This window comes from Trachurus japonicus, chromosome 7 (genome assembly GCF_045865225.1).
Source record: "Trachurus japonicus isolate A0001 chromosome 7, Traja_1.0".
NCBI lineage: Eukaryota > Metazoa > Chordata > Actinopteri > Carangiformes > Carangidae > Trachurus > Trachurus japonicus.
The window spans coordinates 14,927,879-14,945,344 of NC_140913.1; the positions used below are offsets into that span (position 1 = coordinate 14,927,879).

General features: G+C 41.3%; 1 protein-coding gene across 1 annotated transcript; it reads right to left on the bottom strand.

Annotated features, from left to right (window-relative positions):
• Positions 1–504: 504 nt before the first annotated feature.
• LOC146984333 (hyaluronidase-1) lies at positions 505–12,563 on the bottom strand. The gene is made up of 8 exons (XM_085781402.1): positions 12,471–12,563; positions 12,014–12,203; positions 4,712–5,392; positions 3,528–3,776; positions 3,252–3,398; positions 2,462–2,548; positions 2,083–2,277; positions 505–1,331 (listed from the first exon to the last, which is right to left on the bottom strand). Exons 3-8 carry the CDS (start codon positions 5,333–5,335, stop codon positions 951–953), a joined length of 1,683 nt encoding a protein of 560 aa, XP_085637528.1. The 5' UTR covers positions 5,336–5,392; positions 12,014–12,203; positions 12,471–12,563; the 3' UTR covers positions 505–950.
• Between the last annotated feature and the right edge of the window lie 4,903 nt (positions 12,564–17,466).

Here is a 17,466-nt window from a genome sequence, read left to right on the forward strand (position 1 = left end):
ATTCGACTGAATTAAACTGTCGTTGTTTTTGTCTTCTTTTCTTTTTAATCTCCACCTGTGCTTTTCCTGCTGTGGCTTTGTTGGGCTGTGCAGTTTGAGCAGAGCTCAGGCAGAGGGCGCCACAGAGCTCCATTGACTCCTGCTGCAGGCTGCTGCCTCTGACAGAGGCCACTGAGGTGACGTCTGCAAGGTTTTGACAATATAAACCAAAATTCATTTGTAATTTATGATTATGATTTAGAAAAGGTTAAAAAATTTGCAATAGAACTTACATAATTATATTATATTACAAGCAAGAGCTTGTTGGTAGATTAAAGGTAAAGTTGCCACTGACCTCGTGCAGATTCAGTTTTACTTATCCAGATTTTGATTATTATTTGTATGATGCACAAATAAATGGAAATTGATGGGAGTTTTATTTTTTGGTGCAAAAACAAAATGAAAAACTGTTAAAAAACTGTTTCTTTAGATAATCTCAACAACTGTCAGACGTTTTCTCTGAAACTACTAATGACTGAAGAAACAGGCCCAGAGAGATGCTGACAGCAGGTTTGTTTGTTTTTTGTCCAGAGGAGCTCCTCTCTTGCTACACGAGGGCTGAACATGAAGAAATATTTTTTTCCACATAACAAATATTGACAAATAAACAGAGAAACAAAAAGTGCAAAGACAATAAAAGCGCGTGTGTGTGTCTGTGATTGGACAACTGTCGGGCTGAGGTCATGTGACAGTCAGCTGACAGCAGCTCAGTCTGACTCTAATGTTTTGCAGTATAAACTGTCTCTTGGCACGTTCACTGAGAGGTTTGGACTTGGTTTGTTCTGCCGTGATGTTCTGTGATGTTCGGGGGTCGTTCAGCAGCAGCAGGGCTCCGGTGTCCTGCTCAAGGGCACTTCAGAAGGGCCGGTCCAGCCCAGACCTTCCAGGTGAAGGCTGCTCTGATTCACAGTTTAAGGTTCCAGGCATCGGCCTCCTGCCACCAGCAGCAACAGCAGGAGAGCCGTCAGACTCGGGGAGCTCGGGCGGCTCGTCCCGGCGTCTGTGGGCGTCTCGAGGACACTGACAGTACCAGGTGAACTGCTTCCTCTTAAATCAGTCTCAGAGGCACCTTTAGTTGGAAAAACTGTTGTGGTTCCAGCCACATCTGCAGAGTTTTCTTCTGTCGTTCCCCCGACAGACGCTCCATCTTTGGGGGACTGCTGGTCTGTGACGTCCCCGTCTGTCGTCTTGTACCACTGGCACTGGAAGTCTCTCTTCCACATCTCAGCCGGGTCGGGTTCAGCCGGTTTAGTGTCTGTGTCCGGCTCATCTGTGGCTTTAGCCGTTTCTGTCTGTGGAAAGAAAATAACGTAGCATTAGCACATTGTCATAATTTTCTGCACTTACAGCGATGTTCGTAGTTAGTATGCCGTTGTACTGTCTCTGAATATCACCGACAGGTTTGTAGACAGTGATGTGATTTCCCAGAGAGACACAGTGTTCCTGTTTCCACTGCTCCAGGATCAGACTGCAGTGAATCCTCCTGTGTTGTGTCTCAGCTGCTGCTTTTCTTTCTGCTCTTACTTTTTGGATCCTACAAATCCTCAGGCAGCCGGACTCCCTGCAGCTCCTTCTTCTTGTAATATATATATATATATATAACGTCAGGCCTTTGTCTTTATCAGTTGAGTTGTTCTATTTCTAACTTTTCAACATTAGTTGAGAACTACTTTCTCTTGACACTCGTCACTGTGGAAAAGGTTTCTGTGACTCGACTGTTCATTTGCAGAGAAGTGTGAAGGTCAAACAGGACGTAATCAGAGCATCGAGTTTGATTTGCTCCGTCTCATGTCTTAGTGATCGTTGTCTCTCACTGTGTTATTCATATAAACCAGTAACTCGGGCTCAAGGTGTTTTCACACCTTGTTGAGCTCTCCTCTGTCTCAGCTCCACCTGCAGCGAGTCCTGTCTTTATGACTTAATGACAGAGTGGATGTGATGAAGCTGCCAGACACCAGACCATGGATGGGTAACATCTGGATGAGCATCAGTGGTAACTGTGCTCTATTACACATCTGGAACTCTACTTGTACATTTCATCACCTTTTCCGTCACTTTCTCCTCCACGTCGACTGGGGATGGGAGGTGGAGGTAGGCGGAGCTCTCTGGGTTTTGACGGACGCACCGACCCTTTCCCTGGCACAGTGATGCTGAGCAGAGCCGGGTTGCCGTGGTTACATTGATGGCGTAGGGTCCCAGGACCTTGCGGATGAACTCTGCCAGATCCTGACACTCTCTCTGGGACAGCAACAGGAAGCAGGAACAGTAGTGTGAGAGGATGGATGCTATAGATAAAATGTTTCCTTTAAGAAGTCATAAAGTTAAAACTGGAGATGGAAAAAGAAAAATATGTAAAATCTTGGGTGCAAAGATTGAAATGATCTCGTCACATTTGTCTTTATCCATATGTACATGTTTATACCTCGGTCTTTGTCTCTCTCCTCTCCCAAATGACGACTCCAGCTGTTCCCATGGCAGCACTCTCTCCTATGGTGTTGACCAGGTCTGTCTGCAGAGACAAATATATAGACACAGAGTCACCGTTCTGCCTGAGTGGACATTACTCATCTACTGATGATCCTGCATTAAAGGGCTCAGCTGAAGGAGCTGTATTCATCATGTCATGTCTCTGCATCAACACAACTGCAACAGTAGTAGAAACACATTTACAGCCTTTAATTGTTTTTGCTTTTCTGAATGAAACTGAGATTTAAAGGTACAGTATGTAAGAAATCTAAAGCAACTGGCCGTAAAATACTTCTAATATGTCACAGAGGCTCAGGAATAATGTTCATATAACATGATGAACTCGCCAACAACAATAGTACAGCCAGAGTATTCGCATTAAAAATCATTTTTTGCAGACTGCAAATCATGTTTATGTTTTGAATTTACGTGTTGGCATGTTGCGCCACCTAGCCCTCTCTCCCAGTCACACAGCGTCAGTGGCATTTCAGCCTCCGTCTGCTTCCACTACGGCTGGGAGAAAAAACGAGATCATTGTGTTTTGAATTTGACTGCAGTAACCGTTTTTGGCCACATTCTTACATACTGTACCTTTAAAGATATAATCTGTCACCTCTGCACATTAAAGAAGCAGTTTCCCACTGTCTAATGGTGGACTCCTCTGCCTCTCACTCTCAGTTGAAATATACATCAGACGTGTTGTTTGTGCTGCATCTGGATGAAATGCCTGACTCACTGCATCTCACCTGTGACAGGAAGGTGTTAGTTGAGGCGTAGACGCTCTTGACCAATGGGATGACAGGAAGATCAAATCCCATCCCAGTCAGAGAGGACACTCGCAGTGCTTCTTTTATCACACTGGATAAATAAAGTCTGGCTGCACTGCTCCCGCCCTGAGAGAAAGAGACAGAGTTCAGTACGATTCACATGTAACCGGAGCTGAACACAGTCCGCACAGTGACATGTTTAAACAAAACCAAATGTAAAATATGTATTTGTCCATTAAAACTCCTGTTACCAACCTGCAGCTTCTCCAGGGTGAGGAGGGGGTAAAGGGCGGAGCTTCGTTTCCACAGCCACAGGAGCTCGTCGTTGAGGGCCATCTCTGTGGGGGGGCACTGGCTGGTGTAATTGGCTAATGTGATTTGGGCGGGGTCACCATTGTAGCAGCTGGGGTAAGGGGAGACGCCCCACAACGCTTTGGGCCGCAACCTTTTGACCTCTCGAAGAGTCTCCGTTATGACTGACTGTGCTGCTGCCTCAAAGTCCACCTAAGACAAGACCCGAAACACAACATGCAACAGACTCAGATATAGTTTCGACTGAGATCACCACATTTTTAATCTCTTTGGTTTTATTGGATGATGTCACAGATCAGAGAGTGTCACTGCTTTATGGATTTATAGGCTTTAAATCAATAAAATGAGGTAATTCTCACACATTTCATCACAACACTTGTTTCACAGTGCTGACAAGACTGTGCTTAGCTAACAAGTTACTGGCAATAGCTTTATATTTACTGCACAAATGTGAGAGCGGTCAGTATTTCTGTCATTTTCTTATCTAACTTCCAGCTACAAATGAACATATTTTCCACAAATGTTGAACTGTCCCTGTGATCTAATTGGATTAGTTTATTAAGCTTTTAACAGTTTCTAATTCAAATAATGCATATGGGATATACTGTATACAATATGGTTTATGTAGAGTGCATTTTATGTGAAGGTGGATTTTATCTGTATTTCCCAACAATACCTTGATTCAGACAAACTACAAATCAACAGTCATTGTTTAATATCACAATTAATCTCAGTTCCCAGTACAGATTATGACATTTTTGTCATTATTTTCATACATCTTATCCATTATTTTACCCAGTGGTAAAAATAAGCAATAATCTGAAAAGCTGTCCCAAATGATTTCTTATTTGAAATTATGAAAAAATTAAATAATATTATTTCCTTTTGGTTTACCAAGATGTTTCTGAGGGTGAACAACTGTCTTTTCTTTTATATAACTTTACAGACTGTTGATTTCTGTTTTTTTTCTATGTAATTTATATTTACTGTACAGTGTGTGATGAGTGAATGAAAACCACTGCCACATATTTGCAAGTTGTTTTTTCATCAGTGTGTTGAGACTGTTGGTCACTGCCTTCCACCACCCATCCTTTCAGTCCTCTCTTTGCCTGCTGCACTTTTCTTACCTGTGACCACTTCTCCACCTCCTCTGGGGTCCAGTTAGGAAAGAAAGTCTTCAGCAGGTTCCTCGACGCTTCCAGATACATTGTCTGCTTCTCTCGATTCCTGGACCACTGGGGTACCCACTCTGCCCAGCGCAGCACCCCCAGCCCCAGATACCTGGGGGCTGGTAAGGCCGCCTCCAAGTCCTGCTGTGTTTTCTGCAGGTGGTTGTCCAGCCGGGTGTTCTGTGGCAGCCCTCTGTTGACCGGAGTGTCCTTGTCTACAAAGTACGGGTAGTTCCCCAAGGTGTCCTCATAAAAGACGGCCACACGGCCCTCACGCTCTATCCCAAAAGATCTGATGTCTGGCCGACCTGAGCACGAGGAGTCCGGGATACCCCAGAAGATGATAAAAGGCTGTCCGGATAGAAGAGGGGGGCGGGCCGGCTGGGGCGGACCGGCCTGGACCTGGTCGGCAAAGGCAGTGAGCAGAAGGACGAGGAGGGGCAGTAAGACTGGAGGCTGGACCTGAGGGATGGGTGATGAAATAGTTGTGGCTGATGTTTGAGTCCTTAGACTGTAGGGTGTCAGCTCGGATTCTGGTTCTGGGTCTGGTTCTGGACGCAACCGTGGCTCGGTCCACGCCATTGGAGCGACCACCTCTCAGGCTCTCAGCCCTTCAGGCCCTCACAGCCGATCATGTTCCTGTGAAACAACCAAAAATTCATCAGTCATCTAACCTAAATGGCTGAACACTTCCTCATTGAATAAACTGTTGGATTGGATTGTACTTTATTGTCCCAAAGGGAAATTTGTTTTGGGCTCGGAGCCACTGCATACACAAGACAATACATACAAGACATCCATACAAAATACTTTCACACCTTTAACACGTATTCATTGTTTCAATGTGAAGTGTGAGGTGGACTGTCCTGAGTAACTGGGACAGTTTGTGTTTAGTAGCAATTCCCTCCATCAACCTCAACTCACTTCTATCCAAAAATAGCATTGAAATCTTTCTCTGGCTTCACCACATAACTCAACAATAAACACTTTTCATTTTTGATGTAGAGCATTTTTGGTAAAAAAAAAAAAAAAAATTGTGTAATTCGTTTTAAATGAGATGAAATCACCACCTGGAAAAACTGTTAAACTGTTTTTTTCAGGAGTTTGTTTTGATGCCTTATTGTTTGACTTACAGTAGGACTTGTGTCAAAAGTATTTGAAATTAAATTCAGAACACACAAGGAAGCTCCTTCATAACAAAGAGGTTGTTTTCATTAATAAAACATGTGAGCCAAGGAAACACAACTGTTTACAGTATGGTGTGAGGCTGACAGTAAAATCAAGGCCTGCTGCAGAAAAATAACAACTGGTGCAGGAACTGAACACATTGCATGATTGGTACAGAAAGGTACCTGCTCACTGGGCAGGAGAAGAATAAACACCGTTTAATTTTAATCAATTAATCAGATTGAATTATGATATAAAAGTAATTGTTGTTGCCATGGTGTCAGAATGATTATAGGGGAAAAAATATCCATGTATTTAAGTTATAAGATGTTCATATGTCTCATAAATTTAAAAAAAACAAAACAACCTGAAAAGGAATTTTCTGACCTGTCATGAATTGATAGTAACTATAGCTACATGTCCAAGACGTTTCCCATGCATCATTCACACAAACTATATTTCTTTCCCAGCAGCTGTCACAGTTCGCACGATCAAAAACACATTTCATTTCTACTCTCTTGTAATTTAAGGTTTTTTTCCCCCTTCCCAAATAGGCTAAAGAAGTAAGACGGACCGCTGGGAAATCCTCATCTGACCAATGAGCTACCTCCCTGACATTTGTGACAACCTGCGTAAGCTTCAGCGTCAGTTTTATTTTTCATTAACCTTTTTGAACAAGAAGCCCTCTTGTTCAGTCAGCCAAAAACAAACAAATAGCAGCCCTGAGAGGATAAACGACAGGAGGAAACAGAGGATTTTACCGCTGGACCGACCTCAGCAGAGCAGTTTTTACTCTCTGGAGAGCAGCAGAGGGCGGGATTGGACTCCAGGTGTGTGTGGTGATTAGTCCTTACTGAGAAAAGTAGCGCCATTATTAGTAACGCCGTTATTCCCATCACTGTGGGTGAGTAGCTGCAGTTTTCAGTGTGGTGGTTAGCCTCCCCGCCCGGCTCTTTTCTCCTGGCTGTAGCCTAGTTGAAGCTCAGGGTCCACGCGGGAATGCTCCCACGTGGACCCTGTTTCAGGAGAGACACTGAAACGACCAGTGTTTAGTTTTAGCGACAGTAGTTATAGCTAGTAGCTAGTTTATGTTACTGTTTAAGAGCATGTCAGTCGGCTATGCATTTTTCCTGATTTATTGAGACTTTACCATTTAGAGTCTTATGGTTTATGTCTATAAAGTCACATGCTACTCTGTGCTGTTACTCTGGGCTAGAAAGAGCTGTTGCATCCATGTTATCCACATTCTTTTCTTTATCAGGAACTTGTCAGTTTTTTGTAAAAAGTCCTTCAGTTGCTTTCAGCACAGCACCTTCAGCATAGAAACCTCCATGCTCTTTAACAAGCCATGCCTACAGTTGTCTGGTGGAAGGTTTCTCCAACATTGAATTCACCCTCCCCACCTACAAATAAAACAGTGGCTTTGAGAAGGAAAGAACATTTTTTATCCAGCAGTTTTAAAGTTACAGCTCTGGCCCAAATCATTTGACCATCTTGTCGCCTAACCTCAGAACATTTTAAGCATTGAACTCATGTCCTTATCTGGATCAGAACAGTTGAATAAGCTCCCAGATCTCCAACATTTACTAAGGAGGTCAAAGGCCACAGAGTGTTTAGAGTCACACAGAAATCCCTGTTTCTAAATCCATTATAAAGGGAAAGTTTTTTTTCTTTTTTAACTGCAGAATCCGAAGTGAGGTAGTTTAGCCAAGTCTTGTAGTTGTGTTTAATCAAGGAGAAATGTTATGATTCAGTTTTACTGCTCCCTGCATAGAGAACAGATATGTTCCTTTGGTCTCAAACATTTTTAATACTATGTAAAATACAATGGATTGGCTATATCAGAAGCAAAACAGCCTCGTAATGCATAAGATTACAGCGCACACAAGTTACAGTGTAAAAAAAGCAACAGCATGCTGGGTGAAGTAGACAACAAGTTAAGCCTGTGATTAATTGTTTGACATACAGTGTAGTTATTGCATATTAAAGTGTTTGTTTACTATATTCTTGTTCAACTGAGGTGACCCATGTTAGTCTGACTCCTTTTCACGATGGAGCTGTTGTGAAAGGAGAGTGTGGGTGTTGTCTACTGGTACACTGTTTTACCTGCTGGTATTTCCTAGACATTCCTCTGTATATAAATAATATCACAATTACTTAGGCTGTAATTTGGATTGTTATACAAGTGCTTTTATCATTATTAGTGTTATTTTTAATGTTCCCAAACATCGGGTGCTCGGGGGTCGAGTGGTTCGAGTGCATCTCATGTTGGCCTGAAGCATTGATCGGTAAAACTCCTGCCTGAGATGATTTTTGCTGCGGGTCATTCACTCTTTTCCTGCTTTCCTGTCTTTCTTCACTGTCCTATCTAATGGGGACATGGAAATTGAAAGTAGATATGTGAGGCTCTGTGTAACTTCAAGTGTCCACTATTAACCTGATGTTTTACTATGGTCATCTACAAAAACAACCAACCTTATATTATTTAAAATTATTACAATCATCATCTGCTTTTACAAAAGTGCCATTAATCTGTTTTTTTTAACAGTTACCTTTTTTTATTCCAATAGCTGTAATCCCATCATACTGCATGTAATCCCTCGGCTACTGGTAGTAGTGAATGGTAAACGTGATAACAGGCTAATCTGGTCAGACTAAGCCTCTGGTCTGTGTTTACTCGTCTGTCTGGGCACAGGCTGATCCTGAGCCCAACGCCTCCACAGCTCAGAGCAAAAAAAGACACCTCAGCCTGAATGGCTCTAATGTAACAGCCTGTGCATTATCATCTCAAAGGTTAATAGAGAATAACACACTCTTAGATATTAAACATGGTGATCATTTTTGTATTTACTATGGCGTGTCCATCAGCCGAGGAGGAATTCATGAATTAGTCAATCCAGCATTACTGATTCTTTGTTATTTCATTTTCTAATGTGTTTCTTCAGTTCATTTGTTGGCTCCTCTTCCCCGAATGCCACCATGCTGAGCCAATTACACAATGGAAATCTGTTATCTTAACCTGCTGGGACTCTGATTTGATCTAGTCATCAACGAACAGTATTACAAAAAATCTAATTTTGCTCTTGAAGAGAAGAAAAAGTATCCATTACATAGGAAACACGCATATGCTCATTATGTTACATTTATACCTTTAGATCTAGTTTTATAATAGTGTGGCAAGTGGCAACTAAAAGCTGAGCACCACACACACAGCTGTCCTAGCTGTAACTAAACATTGGCCTCAGGGCGGTGCTCTTAGTGAAAATCTTCCTGTGCCTCAGAAAACTTCTCAGGGGTAAAAAAAAAGAAAAAAAAGGGGGCGCTCTCATGTTTTCTGTTGAGCCTTTAAGGGGAGTGACATATAGTTTCCTCACTGTAGGTTAATAAAGCTGTTCCACCTTCTTTTGCTCTCCGGCTGCGCTGTCTTTGGGCTGTTGCTCAATGAAGCGAGAGGAAACGGCAGGAGGATCCAATCAGGATGTGAAATCAGCTGAGATTAGGACGAATACATGCGTCACTCCAATCTGATGCCCAGAAAAGCACCAGTGCAGCCGAGCAGCAGCAAATGACTGTTCAACCCACAGGCTGTGATGTTTAGCAGTTACAGCACATAAGCTCAAAGAAATCAAGTCCTCACAGCCAGAAAACTCTTTACTCAAACTGTGCTTCAGCAGCCATCTTTGTTTTCTTCATCATTCACACCTAGGCACAATTTTATACATATCAAATTCCCATAAAGCAATGTATGAAGTAAAACATAAAAAAAAAGAAGTACTGGTTAGAAAGGAGAGCACTTTTCATATGCTGACACAAATATCTAGCTCCTAGAATAGTGTATGTTTATGTATGCATATGTTGTAGACATACTCTATATCATGAATATGTATCACAAAGCCTGTTAATATATCATGATTTTATACAGTATATGTTAATATTAAAGATAGACATGTATGTTTAAAAATAATAATGAAACTGGTGAGAAAACTATGAAAATTGAACTATAAAACTATTTAAAAAAAACAATATAGCCTATACGGTAACTATACTATAAAAATAATCATATTAACATATAATAGAGATATAAGCATAGAATTTGCATGTTGCTTAAATACACTTGAAAATATAAATAAAAAAGAAAATTTAGTTAATTAGTCTACTGTTATTATACATTTATACCCATACAGAGGAGATATATATATCTCCTACAATGGGCTTTATGCACAGCTCCACTACTTCCTGAAATAAGCCAGCTCCTTTATTTCCTGTCTAACGTTATTGGACCAATTGATTAATCCAGGTGTGTCTGACCATTGTTGTGAGGTAGGGTTTAAGGGGACACACCTGGATTAATCAGTTGGTCCAATAATGTTAGTCAGGAAATAAAGGAGCTGGCTTATTTCAGGAAGTAGTGGAGCTGTGCATAAAGCCAATTGCTTGGTACTATAATTGTGCAACCTATCTATTGTCACCTCCATCACCAGTTTCATTTTCAGCCGGGTTCTGTCGGCTGTTTGGTTTTTGTGCTGTTATAGTGTTACTTCTGTAAAACTTCATTACTGTGAAATGTACAGTATTGGTACTTTTCAGAATAAAAATCTCTGAGTGCTGTGCTTGCTCAGAAATGACTCAAACCACAGATAACCCTACAACTCCTCTCTTCTCTTCCTTTTTCCGTTATTCTCGGTTACTATCAGTAGTTTTAAATATATATCATGATATTAGAGCAGCAATGTTACGTGTTTCACTTGTTGAAACAAAATGCTTGCAGCAGAAAGTTTGACGGTGTCTGTCACTTGTCTCAGGTCATAATTACATCCCCTCTTTTTTAGCCCTCATAAAATTGCTGTGACTTTTCATGGCCTCCAGTGATGGAGTCCAAATTGTTTCTGGACGACCTCTGACCTTTGCTGTACTGTCAGCAAGATGATGCATCTCATTCCCTCTGCCTGTCCACAGAACAAAATCAGTTTCATCAGTGTGGACTCAGTCAAATAGGAGTTTTTCTGATCAATTTAGAGTCTGATTGTGGTCCTGCAGTCCTCGCTGACATGTTGCCATGCTGTTAGAGAAACAATTCACGACAGTATTTAACTAGATTCAGTAAAACATTTTAAACTGAATCAAATGTGCGTTGTTGGACTGTTGTTGTTTCTTGCTTGTTTTTGCATTTTAATTTTCACTGGAAAAAATAAGGTTAAAATGCTGATGGTGTGATTGTCATGGTTAGTGATTGTTCCTTTATGTCTGGGAAATAGTATCTGTACCTTTGTGATAAAAACAACAGCAGCTCCTGTTATCTGTATAGTGTACTTCCCCATTGTGTGATTTTTATGATTGTGCATTCTCAACATATTCTCTGCACAAGTTCATCTCCACCTGTAATATTCAGATGTGGTGGTCGCGTCAATGTATTTCAGACTCGTCTTACTGCAGAAATCTGAGCTGAATCAGACGTACTGATATAGATGTGTTTGTCTTTGTGTTAAAATAAGTTTGGTTTCATCAGAGAGTGAGGAAGTTACACAGTCACATTTTTCCTCTCACCCACTGGACTTGAGGTCGTGGTGATTACAGTTTTGTGAGTTGAAGATTTTCAGATTTTGCAGCTGCAGTCAAAACAATGGCAGACAATAGAATTCATACATGATACTCAAATAAGTGAGTTGACATTTAACATTTTTATTTAAAAATGTGTTATACTATAAACTGAATACAACTCATCCAGCTGATTGGCAATGGACATTGACTCATTCATCATGTGAGGCCATTTGTTCAAGTTTGAGACAATATAAGGCAACTGATTCAGTCTAATTAATGTAGATAAAACAGAACAACCATAGTTACTGTGTCATTATCACTAACTGTAAATATACTTATATATATTTTTGACTTAATATGTATACGTACAAACAGTATAGTTTATTTTTTCATGTCTATATTTTTTTTATTATCGTTGACTTCGTACATGTGCCTATATCTTTTCGTTATGCAGTTCTAATTATATGAAACCAAAGCCAAAAATACTAAAGGGCTAAAACTGGATAAAAGCGGTTCTGACTTCCGCCAAATTAAGTCAGGTCAAGTCAAACTCACCGAGGCCGTGGTTGTTCCTGTGTTTCCTCCTCACAGACTGGACATGGTCCGAGTTTCTGCTTCTGACATTCAGATGTTTTATTCCTTTGGTTTTATTCTTTACTCTCCCAGATAAAAAAGACCAGGAATCCTGACGGATTTGCGAGGGCATGGATAAGCTGAGCATGTATAACATGCAGCGGACAGGAGCCTGACATCCGGAAGAGAGAGATAGAGAAAGAAGGGGAGGGAGGGAGATGGAGTGACAGAAATAGTCGAGAGAATTAAAAAGAGAGATAAAATGTGTCAGGAGAGGAAGAGAGGGAGAGATGGAGAGAGGGGGTAAAAGGTAAAAAGGTAAAAGAATGAAAAAGTTAAAAAGACATCGAGGAGACTTCTGTTCAGGAGATAGAAAGATCATTAGGCAGGTGTGTGTGTGTGTGTGTGTGTGCGCGTGTGTGTGTGGGGGGGACCTCACCTTCACAGCCAGGCTAAGCTTCCTTACTAAGAGAAGGTAAGCAGGGTCAGTGTTGACCCCGCTGACTCACATGACCAACGACACTGACCATAATCCCATAATCCTCTGCTCCACTGCTGCCGCTCTTGGCTAAACAAACACCCAAGCTGTGGAGGATCACACCTGTCTTCCTCTTCCTCCTCCTCCTCCTCCTCCTCCACCTCCTCCACCTCCACCCTCTTCCTTCTCTCCACTCCCTTTATCTCTTGTTGCTTCTCATCTTCCTCTGCCTCTCAATCCCTCCCTCCCTCATCTCTGATCTTTTTCTACTATCTGTAATTTTTTAATTTCTCTATCTTCCCTCCCCTTCTTATTCATCCTCCCCCCCCCCACCCCAGCTCATTTCCTCCCACCCAAATCCCTCTTTCCCTAATCCCTTTTCTTCCACACTTGACTCTGTTGTTTTATGGTGACCTTTCTCTCAAGGATTCAGCTGCCACAGAAAACATCAGCATCGTCTGGGCTGCTTTGACACAGCAATAAACCACAGCTCCCTCCGCCTGCTTCTCTCTGGTTGCACCTTCTCTCCTTGCTGTTGGACCACTAGGTCCACGTCCTTCTGTATTCTCTTCTTTCATCCTTGTCTGGCATGTTTTAATTCTGTCATATTTAAAACAACATTTTTGAGAGTTTTCTATGGTGGCCGACAAGAGCAAAAGAACACTGCATCAGTCCAGAACACATCCATCATCAGGAGAGGCAAACTATAAATTCAGAAGCTATGCAGATTCAGACACAAACCACAAATGCAATAGAAAAATTGCTCCATATTCAGACAACACAACATCAGAGCTTCGGGTCTCTAGGGGGAGCTCTAAGTGGAACACTGCATACTGGCTAATGCCAACATTTGCAAAATGTTCTGTTCTGAAAACTACAACCAAATGTAAAAAAAAAAAGAGCATAAAGCTTTTTATGCCACCTCTGCTTTCCTCATGCTCTATTGTTTTACTCAGATCAAAGGTTCAGTTGTAGGTCTTGCCTCCTGGGATGAAGTTTAAGTTTATACTTGATGTCCTCCTAGAGTTCTTCCATCGTGTCGTCTGGATATGCAGCGTTTATAGCTCATAGTCAGTGGTAATTTTCACACTGCATTGTCCTCCTACCAACAATCCCCTAATGCAAGGCCTGAAATTTAGAGATGCGAAAATATTTAATTGTGGGACTTTTTGAGGAGGTAATAGATCAGCTCTGAACCTGGCTCTAATGGAGTAGCGGAGGATGGTGCCTCTGTTTTAGATTAATAATAATATTTTAGCATGTTATTGCTAACTGGTGCACTGCCGCATATGAAATGTCATTATCTTACAAATTGTGATCTTCCTCTGTTGTGTGCATAACGTACTGTCCATCGGGATAATGCATGCTGCAGTGTTAATGGAGGACTGGGCTGATCTCACATTATGTGACTTATGTGGAAAAATACTGCACAATACAGTATATAAAAGGGTTGCTGCTCCACTATGTCTGGCTATTTTGCAACAAAACACATATTTATATATTTTATATTCCCAATTTACCACACTCATTTCTGCCTGCACCCTTCTCCTCTACATCATCTTTTTTCATTTCTCTTCATATGTATCCCAGTTCTTTATTTAGGCTCCTTACCTTTCACATTCCTCCTGTCTCTTCCAACTTCTCTGTCTTTTTTTTTTTCATTAGCGCTGTCACTGCACACAATAGCTAATAACCTGGTCAAAGAATCACACCTGTGCTCTCATGCACTTTCTATAAATTCCCCTTTTTCTCTCTTCTGTCTTCTTGTGGCAGGTCTTTTCTTTGGATTTTAACCTGTGCAGTAACTGTCATGATTAACATTTCATTTTTTTTCTCAAATGAACAACTGTTCACTACACTGACTACAGTATCTGCCGCATCATTTTTTGTCAAACCCGTCTGTGTTTAGATATTTACGTAAAACAACAGTTAGCAGCTCTTAATCTGAGATAAAGGCAGGTAAACTAACGTGAAAATTAAATGGTTGTTGTTGCAACTCCTCCATAATTTTCACACTGAAATCCTATTTTTAAGGTGTTATGCAGTTCTTAAAATGTGAGGCATTATAATAAGACAGTGTTTGCTCAGTTAAAACTAAAAACAGATGTCAATGATGTGGAAGTGATATCTCCCCTTACATGATCTCAGTACAGCTTTTAGGATCTGATGTCAGTTTACTTTCATCATGAAATTTACTGCCGCTAGTGGCAGCATGATGTCGTCTCAAAAACTAGCATAATGTTCGGACGTTCGTTGTTTCTGTTGTTTTTCTAATTGAGGACAATCTACAATGGATGACTGGTGATTGGTGATGGTCAAACTGTCCGTGACTCAGCTACCATTCTGATATCAATTATATCACAGCATTACACAGATGCACAGACGTGTATAGAAACTAAACCTAATGCAAAAGCATAAAGTTAGAAGAGGCAGCAGCAGGTGAACGAACTCCACCGATTGATCGTATCTGTGTGAATCTGCTGTAAGTTAGAGAGAATATTGTTACAGGAAGAGATCAGTTCATACACTGTTAACGTAGAGAGACAGAGAGGAGTTAGCCAGTTAGTTAGATGGCAGCTTAGTAGTGGTTAACGTGTAGTGCAATGTTTGTAAATGTTAGGCTGTTTTTGTTACAAGCTGACGGCCGATGACTGATGGCTGACATAAAGTTCCCACATCTTATCGAAGCTCCTGAATTTCAACTACAGTCCAGACTCTGCAACAGGCACAAGACAGGATAATAGATGATTCCACATCAACACTGGAGTGAGCTGTTGTCTATGGTAAATATTTTTCGCAAAAGTGATTTTTACATGTGTTTTCTCTAAAATATGTTCAGACAGGAAAGAGGAAGGTGAAGACATCCAGGCTGAGGACAGAGACTTTCAGCACCACATCACGAGACAGAGCAGGACTGAGTTTAAAAAGCGATTTGCTACTGCTACCGGTGTGAAAAGGTAGGTTTCAGACTTACAGTACAGATTACATTCTCTGTGGGCAGAGGGGTACTGTAATGTATTTTCCATAACTACAATACTATCATGTCATTTTGATAACTTTTGATGAGGCAGGGATTTATTTGACTTGACATGATTTACTACACCTGTAACATGACAAAATGTTGTATTTTCAGTCTAACATTAACATCTGTACAGTCACTGTGTGTCTTATATCCGTGTCTGTGCAGTCAATTCCTCACTGGAGCTAATGCTCATGGATCTTACATTTTCCAGCCTCTTGTTTTATTCCCTCTGAGGCCTTGTGCACTAAAAATACATGCATCACACCACAGGGGGCTCAGGATAAAAGCATCTGCCCCATGCTAAGTGGCAGACTACACATGGATACTGTGTGTCTTTATGTTCGCATTTGTGCCTGTGAACTTGCGTGTGGTTTCCTCTTGCTGCGTGTACTTTGTCTCTTCTACCTGCATTTGTGTATTTGTATGTGTTGCATGGCTGCTGGTTTACTTGCAGTCATATAACCTACATACAACCCGTTATGTATTCACAATCAATCACATACTGTACATTCATGTCTATGCTGTGTGTGTTGCTCAGTTAATAAGTAGCAGCATTTTCAGTACATTGTCATTATACAAGCAGCTATCTCATCAAAATGACAAAGAAACAATGATATAAAAAATACTATGCTCAGCTGAGCTGCAGTTTCGTGATCAAAACAAGATTTAACAATGAAGAAATTACACATCTCAACTTCTCCATCCACTACAGTTAGTTTTAACTGAGTGCAGCCGTTAACGGTGTAAGTGAACTGTTATAAACAAGTTAAAGGGAATACAGACTGCAGCTCTCTCATCACAAACTTCTATAAACTTGATTCTGCTGCTATACAGTAAACATTACTGTCACTGTTTTAGAAAATAATTCTCCTGTTGTACATTTAACTTGTTTTTAAACACAATAAGATCCACCAGAAATATCAATATATAACTAAATAAATAAATAAATACATATGACACTATACAGCTTAATCTAATGAGAACCAACGTTGCTACTGCACTGTCTCACAGCTGCAGCCTCCACATGAACCTCCAGAAACTGCATTATGTTTCAAGGTTTAAGATGTGTTTATTATCCATGAGTGGCAATATGGTGTAAGTAAATAAATACAACAAATATTTAAAAGTTTACCGGTCAGGTGTCATTAATCAGACTCATAGCTGCAGGAATCATTGACCTTATGAACCTGTTGATTCTGCACCGTGTTGTGCTATATCTGAAGGCAGCCACATGAATTCACCTCATAACGGATGGATCGGATCAGAATGTTCTTCATGGTGTCAGACTGGAGACTGAGTGGTCGGCTACAACGATGATGGAGGAAAACACGTGTTGTCTGTTTATCGCAGTACACTCCTAGCTGCAGGTTCACGTGTCCAATGTGTCCGTGCAATGTTGGCGTGATGAGGTCCTCTGCCCTCTTCATCCGGAGCAGACGGAGTACAAGGATTATACAGAGGTCGCCAACAATACCTTCAGGTTAAACACACAGGTACCATCACACACCAGTCAGATTATATGTATTCATACCCTCAGGTCATCCTCTTTGCTCCGAGGCCAACCGATCAGCCAGGGGATGATGATGATGGTGATGGCGGCGGCGGCGGCGGTGATCTCACAAGCCGGCGTATTTGGATAGAAATAGGATGTGGTGGGAGTAGATAAGGCAACAGGAAGCTAAAGGAAAGTCAGGAAGGAGGCTGATAAGGAGCTAGGAGGCATTAAGCAGCTAGGAAACAAAAAAAAGTGAAATGAATTTACACGTTTCTAGGCGAGCGCTGGGATGCTGTGGAGTGCTGTGGTTTTTGATTCCAGTTATTAGTGTTTAACAGGAACATGTCTGCTGCTCACCAGGAGCCTTTTATGTGGCATGTGGACACGGCTGGAAGTCAGAGTCAGGCTGCGTCCCCCTCAGTGTCACACAGCTGTTTCCC

Excerpts from the sequence above, each read along its gene's own strand:
- LOC146984333 (XM_085781402.1), bottom strand. The coding sequence starts at position 5,335 with ATGGCGTGGACCGAGCCACGGTTGCGTCCAGAACCAGACCCAGAACCA. Across the intron at positions 2,549-3,251 it reads CTAACACCTTCCTGTCACAG|ACAGACCTGGTCAACACCAT; the intron begins GTGAGATGCAGT and ends TTGTCTCTGCAG. Across the intron at positions 1,332-2,082 it reads AGGAGAAAGTGACGGAAAAG|ACAGAAACGGCTAAAGCCAC; the intron begins GTGATGAAATGT and ends TTCTTTCCACAG.